Raw genomic sequence first — 12,424 nt, forward strand, 5'->3', positions numbered from 1 at the left:
TATTAGAAAAAATTACTTTTTTTTTTACTGTAGTTATGGCAGTGTGGCTAAGGATACGAAATCTAGAGCACAATTTTACTCCCTGCACAGAAAATGTTCATCACAAGCATGCTGATGGTGATAAATATTACATGTCTATTAAATGATAGGCATACTTTTATCCCCTTTACTCCCTTTTTAAAAAGACTAAGTGGCTACATGTAAATGCAGTGAAGCAGGTATAAGCTTAATTAATCAGAGTTGATTCAGACTGGCACCAAGATGCAGCAAAGTCCGACAAAGTCTCAGCAAGGCTTTCCATGGGCTACCGATGACCTCCGTCACAAGGCATCTGCCTTCTACTTTTTGAAAGTAGAAATCAAAGGCCTTGCACACGGCCAGTCCTGCAGATGGGGCGGACTGCGCCGGTGTGTTGGGCTCCCTGGAAAAGAAGCACTTGTAGTCCATTAGTGTTTGAGAAAACCTTGTGAGTGGGTTACTTTCCCCAGGGCCGTGCACCCACCCCGCTCTGCGGTGTAGCCTGCTGCTCTTTGTTGGCCACGCGGCTGGCTGCAGTTTTACACCACTGAGTGGTCGTTGCTGTGGACGCCAGCCAAGATGGTGTGGTTAAGCGAGGACGCTGACCGGTCCGAGCCTTCGGTGGGGCCATTGGCATTCTCGCTGCGCTGGCAGCAGAGGATCTGCTTGAAGGTCGCGCTCATCTCCTTGTCCCGGTAGGAGTAGATGATGGGGTTCATGGCAGAGTTGAACTCCGCCAGGAGCAGGAAAAATTTTTCATAGGCCAAGACGTTGCACTGGGGACAGCAAACATCGAGGAGCAGCAAGACTAATCCTGGGGTCCAGCAGATTATGAAAGCACCTAGGAAGAGAAAGAGCAGACAAAACACAACAAAACCCACAAATATATTAATGCACTGTTACTCGTCAAGACACTATGAGAACCATCCAACTGAAAGCGGCAATGGTTAATTTTCTCTTTCAAGAGTATCGTTCCCACACTATTTCTTCACTGACCTGATGAGAAGGCCGCTTTTCAAAGATCTGTAAATGGTTATGGGCAGCACATCAAAAGAGCAAGGCATTCCCCCCCCACTCACCATCTGAAACGTTCTCTGCTTGGCAAATACATTTGCATTTAAAGTTGATAATGAGGAACATTTCTTCCTTTCAGCTAGAGACCTCTGACTAATCAATCTCTTGATCAGGAGAAACAATGCTGCAATTTACTTCTCAAACTAATAACAACAAAGAAAACCTTTCTGTGAGTGCTGTGACTGAAGCATCAGTAATAGAAAAAGAGTGGTGCAGGCAGCAATTCTCAAGAAAAAGAAAGCCTGGGTCTTGTTAATCCATTTCAGCCCCATTATGTAATGGAAAGTCCTAAACACACATCCTTCTTGCACTGAAATGTCGTCCTTCAACAGATCTACTTCTTTTCTTAGGGCTCTATTCAACAGAAATTCAGAGGCTTCTCAGGCTTCAATAGTGTAAATGCCAAAGAGCCTTACCCTGATTAAAATGCTTCCCCCTCCCTTCTCTGCTTTGCAAAGCTCTGAGGGGGATAAAGCCCAGAACAAAATTTGGAGTTCAATGCAGAAATGAAATCAAATGCGTTGCACTTTATTGGGAGTAACTTGCTAACTCCTTGCAAGGTTAAAGAGGCTTTAAATATAAGCACTGCTCGGGAAGCCCTTACACACCAATCATGTCAGAACGAAGATGGTGCTCCTGAGATTTTCCAGGCTGACATGCTTGGCTGAGGTGGAAACCAAGGTCTTATCATCAGCGGGCAGGCTTAGCGCAGGCAGCAGCAATAAGGGCTTCCCAGCACTACCCAGTGAGTGCTGTTTTCAAACAGGTTCTCCTGTCACTGGGGTATTTATTTGTTAACATACTGCCTCCATTTTTTTCTGCAGTGATGCTCTCTGCAGGTCTAGCAGCTGACTACAATCAGTCTTGGCAGCATGCAGCCTTTTTGCCGTGCCTGCCAAGAACGTGCCACCTATTTCCAGCTTGGGCAGTGGCAGCCATAAGCTGTGCAGACACCTTTCCGTTTGGATACCAAACCCACCTAGGTCAAACAGAAGAACATTTTCTGAAGGGCTTTGCAAACATGCAGGGTGTGCCAGGCTACAGATATTGGTTGCCAACCAGGCAACCACACACAGACTTTCTACATACAAAAAAGCATCCCTAAACTGAGCTTGCTTCCAACTGATGGTGCCACAGTGCCACTCAACGCCTATCACTTTGCTGACCAACAAAGCTCGCAAAGGGAAAGAAGGTGGGAGGCGAACTGCCAGCTGCCAGTACAAAGCACCAATGTCTTTGGCCAAATGACTTTGTTAGGGGCTGGCAGCAATTTTACAGAATAGGGATGAAACTCTCCCACGCTGAGATGGCATCAAACACATTAATCCACTTCATAGCTTTTGTTTGCAGCTCTTTTGGATTCCAGCAGTCCTAGAAAAGAGTACTTGAAACCCTTGCAAAGGACCACGGTCTTTTGTCCCTTCCTTGTACCTGTTCCCAGAAGAGTAGAAAACTGCATCTCTTTATTTGCAGGATTGTCCGGGTTGATACAGAGGCTGCCCTCTGCACGGAGCAGCTCTGCTGAGCTGGTTTCTGCAGAAACCAAGACAATCTTTCAAATTCAACCACTCGCTGCTGAAACTGTGTCTGTTGTGTTCAACCTCCTAGCTAGTGAGGCAGCGGTGGACTTTGTTCCAGCTTGAGCATGTATTTTCTTCATTACAGGCTGCCTTGGGAGAACAACATCAGAGACGGGAACACTGCAAGTCATGGGGTCTACAGTCAAGGACAAAAGATGATGACAGCATCCTCACCAGGCCTGTAGCAGAAAAGTCCAATGTGGGAACAATGGAGCTGACAGGAAAGCTCTCCTAGTGTTGTTCAAAGTTGCAAATGAAAGCTTCCAATTTTCCAACAATTTTTTTTTTGGTTGGTTTTTTTTTCAAATCTGGTGTTGAGAAACTAAATATGTCAAACAGAACGTTCTGTTGCTATCATTTTTGGGTATGTTAAAGGCAGCAACAACAAGAAGCAATACGGCGAGGCAGGTAGGCATTTGCCCCTAAGAAAGCCCCAAAGTCTTTCACAAAATTCCACATGCAGCCTACTGCACTGAACATTGGTCTCCGGTGGAGTTTCTGAGTCTCTCTGGGCTCCTCAGTATCTCAGATAGGTCCAACAACCTACATGCTGAGGCTTGATGTCATTGCACTCAAGAAAAAGTGGACTGCGGTTGAGCAAGCAACTAAATGCTCTGTGCAGCTCATGCTACACTGAAAAAAAGATAAAAACAAAGGGTCGCCTTCCCACCCAGCTCTGGAAGCGAATGGAAGTCATTATTCTGCAAGTTGCCACCCTGCTGTTCATGCCAGGCCTGGAGCTGGGTCAATGATGTGCTGGCAGCCAAGGTGTCAAGAGGAGAAGAAACCCACGCTGCCCAGCTCCAGACCCACTTGGGTAACATGGGCTTTCTGCTGCCCTGGCCCCCAGCTGCAGACCAGGCTGACTTTCCAACCTGTTGCCTCCATGCGGCAGCAGTGGCAGCAGAAGAGCACACAGCATCCAGGACTGCACCTTTGTGCAAACAGGGCTATCTTCAAGCTTCTGAACAGACGGCTTATTTGTTATTGGGAAGTAAAAGCCATTGAAGCCAGCCCCATTCAGTCTAGCGGGTTTTGTATTACTTTAGCCCCTGGGATTTTCCTAGCAAAACTTCCCACCATGCTAATGGCTCCTGTGGTTTATTAAGTTAAGTGCTTGCAAATGGTGACACAAACAATGCCTCAGGTTTTCTCACTTGTTATTTAACTGTCAGTACCCTGGAAAATACTGGAAAGCATCACTCAGGGTAAGGGCATGTTTGAGTTAGGTACGATGCAAGGAACATAAAAATGTCAGGCTCCTATTACTTCAGATTTAGGAAACATCATCTGTTAAACATGGAATTCTTTCCCTGGAAGGAGAAAAAGGCTTGAATTTATTTTTTCTACTTCTTACTTGGAATATTTGTCAAAGTAAAGTGATATTAAGCTAAAAGTGAGGTTAAATTCTTTCCCTTCCAGAAATCTGTCGTGCATTGATTTCACCAAGAATGAAGATCTAAAAATATCACATCTAATAAAACAATGAGATCCAAAAGCTTCCTGCTGCAACGTACTGAAAAGCCTTAAGCATACACCAAAATCTTGATTTATTTTTCTGCTCAGGAACAGAACTGAGAGCAGCCCAAAGTACAGTGGGAGTAATTTCCAGGTGCATCTTAACATTTTACAAACGCAGTCAAACATGCATCACAACGACATACAAAGCAGATCTATTGCATTCAGTGAATTGTCATGTCATGGCACTAGGAGATCCCAACATGGACGAATAAAATCGCCAATGGTGTGTCCTTGGGTGGCTGAAGAGCACCGTTGCCTGGACAGATAGCACCTTAGGGTGACACCTCCAACCCTGGCAGTCCTTAGAGGCGCTGGCACCACACGAAGCTGACCAAACCATTCAACTGCAGCAGGAGGAACATCCCGGTGGTGCATGGCCAAGGTCTGCCCGGCGGGTCTGGCAAGAGAAGGCCTGGTGAGGAAGAAATGCCCATCAGGCTGAAGGGCAAATGGCTAGCCATGAGACAGGAAAGCTTGAGGGAATTGGAGAAATGGCACTGCATCTTTTAAAAAGCCTTAAGGAGACAAGAGGGGAAGGGGCCTATAGACCCGGAAGCACATTTTACAGCAGGAAATCTGAGTTAAAACAAAGCAGTCATGACGCTAATCTCATTTTCTGTTGCTGTGTGATACCTCTCACCCAGGGCTGAAACTCTAACTCCTCGTGCATAGTCTGTCTTGCTGCGCTGTGGCAGAAGTCCACTGGGGGCTTTCCAATGACCACAATATGACTACATCACATCTGTCTTGAACCCTCGTCTGCTGCACCAGTGCGGATTGTATTTCCACGGCAGTTGCATGCTTGGAAACTGGCATGGCCTCACAGCAAGATTTGATTGCAAGAGAGTAAAAACTGTTGTGGGCAGTAGGCACATGAAACCAAGCATGATGAATCACACAAAAATGAGTGACTAGCGAAACAAAAGAGAAAACAACTCCAAAAACCAGCAGCAGAAAAGAAACAAGCTACATGAGAATAAACACTGATGAACTAGTCACTCATTACTAGGTCCTTGGTCCTCTCAGGAATGTTTGCAAAATGAACACAACAAACTGCAGACAGTACAGAAAGATAAATTAGGAAAAAGGATACTATAGAAACAGCCTCTTAAAACACAGAAATATTAATTTAAGGCTGTACTTGAATGATGGATCACCTCTGTGCTACTGCAGTCAAGCATGCCTGCTGGTTCAGTTCACTAAGCACTGACCATTCGGGATGACTTTTTTTCCTACCAGTGGAGACTGTCTTAACTTGATGCCTGTATTTACAAAAACTTGGTAAGAACCAAAGCAAGTAAGAGCTCCCCTTCTGAGAAGCAGACATACCTGGAGGATCTGACGTAGTTAATGGAAAAGAGGTTGAAGAGGGGGGAAAAACATTGTCAGTTTGTCTTGCAGAGCTTTCTTCTGTTTTTCAATGAGCTGAAAGGCAGACACTGCACAGATCCAAACCCAGGCTCAGAGAAGCGATTTCCAAGCGACCATCCCTCTACATGCATGGCAAGAGCATTTGGTCCAGTTTTATCCTAGGGCTGCAGATTAAATCGTTTTATTGCTGCTGCTGCAGATGGAAAGCGAGCCTTGTTTTAGCGGGACGCTGATCAAACTGCAGTATATTTTTTGTGTTAGGCTTTGCTCTGGGGAGGATGTAAGAAGTTCACAAACAACATGCTGGAGGCATGCTGGCACCCAGCCCCTGGGGATCACTCGGGGCCAGCCCTGGCAGGAGGTGGCATGGAAGAGCACTCCGAGGCTTGCCTGCCATCCCTCTCCCGGCAGCTCCCCAGGGCCGTGGTATCCCCGTGCCATCCTGGGGGTGGGCAGCGGGTCAAGGATGCAATTAAGCCTCCAACACCCAGCCTGGATGCCAAGGACCCGCACACAGCCACCTCCCAGTGACCAGACTGGGCGGCTACTTGTGAAACTTCTCAGGTTAGCAGGCGAAGCATTTCCTAAGCAGCACTGTTTTTTTTTTTTTCCCTTTTGCCTTGGACAGTGTAAGTCTGCGTTCATTCCATGAACGTTTATTTTCCTCTAATTTGCAACAGCAAAATAAAAGAAGCGCTTCTGCTCCTGCCAAGTCACACACCGCCATCCCTTGGAGGCTCCGGTGGGATGCAGCTCTTGTCAATGCACATCTATTCTGAAACACCCCTTTCCTCCTGCTTAACCATATTGTGTCCCTTTTGTGTGCCCTCTTCCACCCATCTTGGGTGTTGACCCTGACTTTACTGTTTTCTGGCATGGCCTCACACTCACCCTGCAAATTCCTCATACAGAGAAGTCTGTATGAGGGGAAAAATATGCAAAGGGCCTCTTTTAGGGAGTGAGAGGAGAGAAAGGGGAAAAAAGATCTCGCTTGTGTTTGCAGTTTTGTTAAGATTACAGAAACAGGATAAGGCACTACCATATCAAAGACAGAAAAGACGCACTCCAGCTGAACTGCAGGGACTTTTACGTTCTGCCGCTGTTGCTCACCTCCCCTCATCCACCCGCTGTCCTCTCCAAATCCCATCCTGTTCTGAGTGGCACTTCTGATGGGTGGCTACACCACCTCTTCCACTGGGACAATGGTGACCAAGAGAGGAAAGGACACGGAGCATCACTGCCAGTTACCAACAAGGAACAGGGTCTTGCTGCACTTTCTGCAGGCTGAAAGCAATGCTATGGGGAGACAATTTGTTTTATTTAACAAAACCATAGCCAAAAAGGGCTACAGAAATGCCTGGCATTTTCCACTTCCTGATACATTCCTACCCTCAGCAGTGAAAGCCACTTGCTATGCTAGCTGAGGAGCAAGCTCATCAGCTGCAACACAACTGCACTTCTTCATGCCCTAGCCATCTGTAAGCTGTATCAATAACCCTCCTTATCACACTGCGTGTTATCTTGTGCATAGCATGAATAGACATAAGTACTGCATGAAATAGCGCTTATTTATAGCTATGTATTGTTTTCCCCAGATACAAATATTAGAGAATGAAATCTAAAATGAATGCTGAATTACTATATATGAAAAGACCCATGAAGACAATTTATCATGCTGTAAACATACAGAGTGTAGGAGTAATTCTTCTAATTCTAGTCTGACATAATTTTCCCCAATTTTGCCACAACATTACTACAATATAGCTTATAGTTCTTGGTGGATGAAAACACAGTTGTTGCTGTTATTTGTAGTTTCTGCTGGAAACAGTCAGCACTGGGGTAAGGTTTGCTTCCACCCATGGAATTTTTATGTGAAAAAATAAAATGTGACTACCACATATGGACCAGATTAACAAATGTAAAATAATCCTATACTAAATTTGGCAAATTCTGCAGAACTTCAGTTATGAAAGGTTTGCCTCTCCGTCGACAGACTCCAAAAGGCTCGGCGAGGATGACAGTGAAAGACAGTCCTTGAAAAATACCCCTGGTGGAGGGGAGCAGCATGCAGCATGCCAGTAAGAATGGTCTTGTTGAAAAGGGTGCTATCAAAACCCCTTCATTTATTTAAGGTGTCTTTATTTAAGGAAGCTGTATGAATTCTGAATGAGTGACAGATTCGTAGTACACTCCTCCTGCAGTTTTTGACCGAGTGCAAAATGCTGCTTTCTCTGACATGTGTCTGCAAGACTTTGACGCAATGGCCCCTTTGGGTTTCAAGCCAAACATTTCTCTGGTGGGGCTGCGTGTGAAAGGAAGGGGGGATGTCTCCAGCAGTGTAAAATAGGAAATGAGAAACAAAGCAAAGCTAAATAAAATCTACATTCATATTCATGCAACAGTATCTTACATGTACTTCTCATGAGATGATTTTGAGCAAGAGGACCCAAGCAAGTAAGAGAAAACACACAACTAGGGGGCATATGGGAGGAGATGGGTGGTATGAGCTATCAGTCTGTCTTTCACAACACTATACTTGCCCCATCCCTGGGGACCCCCATTCTTGAATCCTGTGAGCAGAACAGCTCTGAACATGCAGATTACAGATAAAATCCTGACCTCAGCTTTTCCAGGTATCTGAACTCCACATGAAAAGTTGACAGGTTTGCCAGATTTTTCAGCCTACCGCACCCATGGTTTGCAAAGAGATTTTTAAATAAACTGTTTCTGCTAGTACTGCATCCATTCCCTGATTTCCTACCTTTTCCACAGCTATACGGCACACGCACACTCCAACCTCTTCCTGAATCCTATTCTGGGATTTTGAGCTGTTGGGTTTGGTCAGACTTTGCACAAAATAACGTCTGGATCATGTAGGAACACAGAAATCATGTCTTGCTCCAAAACTTATTTCCCCTTCCCAGGAGGAATACAGTATGTGCCTGCTTCAAACATCTGTCTTCACCTTTGAACTCCTGTGCACAGAATTAATTCGGTGTTTAAGGCATGGCTATCTTTGTCAACAAATCACCCCCTCTCTGAGGAACCTGGCTGCTTCCCTCTTGAAGCATTCATCTGGTTTAAAACATGCTAATGACTTAACATGAAAGCTTCCTTGGGATTCTGCCTGTGCTCTAGCTGGGCTGGGAGGAGCAGCATGCCTTGCCCACAAAGAGTGAAGTTCCAGTGTATGTTAGCATCACCTCATTCTGAAATATTTCATATTTCACCTGTTCATCCCTTTAGTCCTCATCACCTTCTTGCTTTTCAGAAAAAATAAAATGAAGTAAAAAACTCTTCCTAAATGGACATATAGTTTTGACCACAACTGATACTCCTGCTGGCATACAGACTCTCCTTTGCTACAGGCTGGCCTCTGCTCTCCCTGTTATCTTCCGATGCTTACATCACCACATTGCTCTTGACAATTTATCATATAAATATGCACTTTTACAAATTCCTTGGTGAAATCTTTAGGTCTAAGCCCACCTTTTAAACCAGACACACTTCTGCATCTACACCTGCTGCACGTAGGGCCAACTGAAGATACACCTGACGCACCGCAGCGTTTCACAGGGTGCTGACAACAACCATTAGCCAACAACCCCACTGGCACCACTAGCCTCACGACCGCCATCTCTGAGCATGGGGATGCTCAGACAGAAAACGCCTGTGGTCAGTGGGGCTGCATCTACAGCCATCACGCCTTCCCATTTCTTGGGGTGGCTGACACCTTTGGTTTTCTCTTCTTGCTTCAGTTTGCAAGCCCAGACCAGAGGTAATGAAGAGCAGTCTTCTCTCAGTAGGACTCGCAAATGGCAGCTGTGGGAGTCCTCATGAGCTCACTGTCTGCAGCACTTTGCACTCGCTGCCCCTGAGCGCTTGCTGCCAAGTGCTGGAGGCAGGGTATGCTGATGCTCGGCCTCCTGGCTTTCCTTCTGGAGGTCCTATCTGCTGGGTGTCTTCCCACCTGGACCCTGGGAGGCCTTTCCACAGAGCCTGGCACCAACTGTGGATGTTTCAGATACCGCGTGGGTCTCAAGCCCTTGCATATCTCTGTAGTATCTGAAGCTTTTGAAGTTTGAAACAGCAACAGGCAGAAAAACCTGGGGAGGACCGATAACAAAACAAAACAAACTGAAGAGAGAACAAGACATGGGCAGAAGCAAGCCATCAGAACAGACCGGATTATTTCACGGGTGCTCGTTAAACTCTAGCCCAGGTTACCACTTGCTTGGTGTCATTCTCTGCCTGCTGCTTGCAGTCCTGCAAAATGAGTTCACTGGTCTCCAGCCAGCTGATCCAGCTGCCCTCAAGTATTCCTTGGCTGATGTCTCTGAAGGAGAAATCAAGTGCTAATGCAAATAGGGGAGACCAGGACTGTTTTTTGACTGACACCTTTCGAACCAAAGGTGTTCGAATACCTCCTCGTTTCAAAAGTATGCTTGTCCTGGTTTTAAAGAACACCTTGAAAAGACAGCATGTGCAATCTGCTTTCCAAAAAGAAAACCAACAGCTCGAGCCTATGGCAATTTATCCACATCCATTTGAATCCCTCAAATCAAAAGGTTGTTAAGGAAAATGGAATTCGCTGCTGACCTAGTGACTGCAGGAGAGAGACGGTACTCCCCCCACTGCCCCCCGCAAAAGAAGAAAGTAAGCCTTTTATCTATAAAAAGCATTTTAGACAAAAACAGGAAGTCATTAAACGCCAATGGTCAGGATTCCAACTGATTTCTAAATTCATAAAGATATGTGAAGCTAATCTCTGAATAAAAGCCTGGCTGTTGCCAAAGCAATCTGACTATTTATCTCTGTGTAAAGACAAACAGTAGTCCCCGTGGAGTTTTGCTGTTGCCAAAAACCTGACACACAGAGGAAACTTTGGTGTCTCTTTCAACTTTCAGGCGTTCTAGACAAGCCTTTATGCTCTATTATGGACACAAATGCTCCTACAGTCCCAAATCAGTGATGGCAGCTTGGCTGGAAAAGGAGCACAAAAGCCCAGCTGAGAAGAGGCTCCTGAGGCTCATGATACTGGTGTCCCTGGGTCATGGTGACACAGGACAAAGAAAAGCAGGCAACAGATGTCTGGGGAAAATTAGAAGCACGAAACCGCCTTTCAGTCCATACCTGCCATCCTACTTGCATCCCCTAGTCCAAACTCAGCCAGTGAGTGCCCTCTTTATGGGCACTGATTGCTCATGGTCATGACTTGGGGCACCAGGTGGGGGACAGACCCATCCCCGAACAGCAAGAGGACCCTATCCTAGGGGTCTGGGTGAGGCTTTCAGGTCCCAGATGTGGGGCAGCTGGAGGTGACCAGGTCTGGTGGCAATGCGAACGTGCCTACGCAAACATGAAGGCTCACCGCAAGAGGTCATCTGAGGCAGGAGTGGGACAGCTGGCACCCTGCAGGCAGGGCTCACAAACTGGACACTGTTCTGCCAGCCTCCGCAAAGTATATTTAGCATGCTTGGGACCTGGGTGTTTCACCGCTCCTCTACGACCTGCAGTTTTCAATCACAGAAAAATCATTCACGGCCATGTTGAAAAAACCCTGTTTTGCCCACTTTTCCTTTGGAAATCCATATACCCCCTGCAGTACTCTGGTACTTTCCCAGGGATGGTCACAATGCTACACTCAAACAATACAGTTTGTTTCGCAGATTTCAAACAACTTTGGTACAAGAGACTGTTTAATTGTATTTTCTTCTGTTGTTAAGGACATTAAGTGTTACTGGTATTATGTTTGGATAAGCTCCAGTTGCAACAAAAGTTTCCAAATGAAGCATGGGTGGATGCAATTTAATATGTAAAGGGCTGCTTTGATTCTTACATAAGATGAAACTAATAATATTAGAAGAAAAATATTAGCCTCTATCTGCTTCCTTAATAGGAATAAAATCTGTTTCTCCCATGCTAGTACCAGACTGTGAATAGGAGAAAATACAGAGATATTTAAAATTACTGTATTATATACCAGCTCTACCTCAACTGCAAGAAAACTGTGTGCGCTTTTATTTTTATATAGCCTTACTGCAATTTATCTGATTATAGCTAGCTGGTTAAGCTGTGGTAGACACCCCTCGAGGGAATTGCATTAAGACCAGTAACACAAAACAGTTTTAAGAAGCAGAATCCACCATGACAGCTGTGCTCCTCCGCAAAAACAAAGAGCACGAGCTCTAGAGTGAAGTGGACAACAGGGGAAAAGCCCTCTTGGTTAAGAGGATGTCACTCCAGAATAAATCTTCCTGGCAAATCAGTCTGTCTTCTGGATATGTTAGGATAGGCTCCTCCCCAAAGTCCTTCTACTCCTCATCTGAATGTTAACAAATCAAAATACTGCCTTAAAGCAGAAGCAGCCTTGGACAGACTGTACATGAACAATGGTGCTATAGTAAGTCACCTGTACACCTCACCACCCAAGCAGTGTCAAGGCCGTATGGACGCTGCTCGGGCTGTCATACTACCAGTGAGGGGTCTACAAATAGCAATGATAGAGGGATAGCAGACAGACGTGGCATTGCACTTCACAAGAGAAGCACTGAGTGAAGAACCACCCAAATTTTGCTTGTGGTAAGTATATACTGACAGCTTATCAGAAGGGTAAATTCCAGGTTTTAGCACTTAATTCTATATGTACTCGTTTAAACCTGTCTAGATGAGGCTGATAACTTGGGCAGAAAATACAGCTTTTGGTCTATAGTTCTACACTGAAGATGAGACATGGTTTAAAGGGATGCAGCTACCTCTTGGTTCTCACAGATGCCTCTGAATTCCCTTGGAACATCTAATTTTCCCTATCTGGACAAGATGCCATTACACTTATGTATAACTTATGTCTCATGTGTCAG

At 45.5% G+C, this 12,424-nt stretch overlaps 1 protein-coding gene across 1 annotated transcript in view; it reads right to left on the reverse strand.

The window, feature by feature from the left end:
- Positions 1-348: 348 nt before the first annotated feature.
- The window catches only part of LPAR1 (lysophosphatidic acid receptor 1), a 49,128-nt gene continuing 37,052 nt past the window's right edge, over positions 349-12,424 (reverse strand). Inside the window, exon 3 of the mRNA XM_009286217.1 lies at positions 349-859. Coding sequence (XP_009284492.1) covers positions 558-859 — 302 coding nt within the window. The 3' untranslated portion in view covers positions 349-557. The remainder of the gene's footprint in view (positions 860-12,424) is intronic.

This window comes from Aptenodytes forsteri, unplaced genomic scaffold (genome assembly GCF_000699145.1).
Source record: "Aptenodytes forsteri isolate BGI_AS27 unplaced genomic scaffold, ASM69914v1 Scaffold103, whole genome shotgun sequence".
Lineage (NCBI taxonomy): Eukaryota > Metazoa > Chordata > Aves > Sphenisciformes > Spheniscidae > Aptenodytes > Aptenodytes forsteri.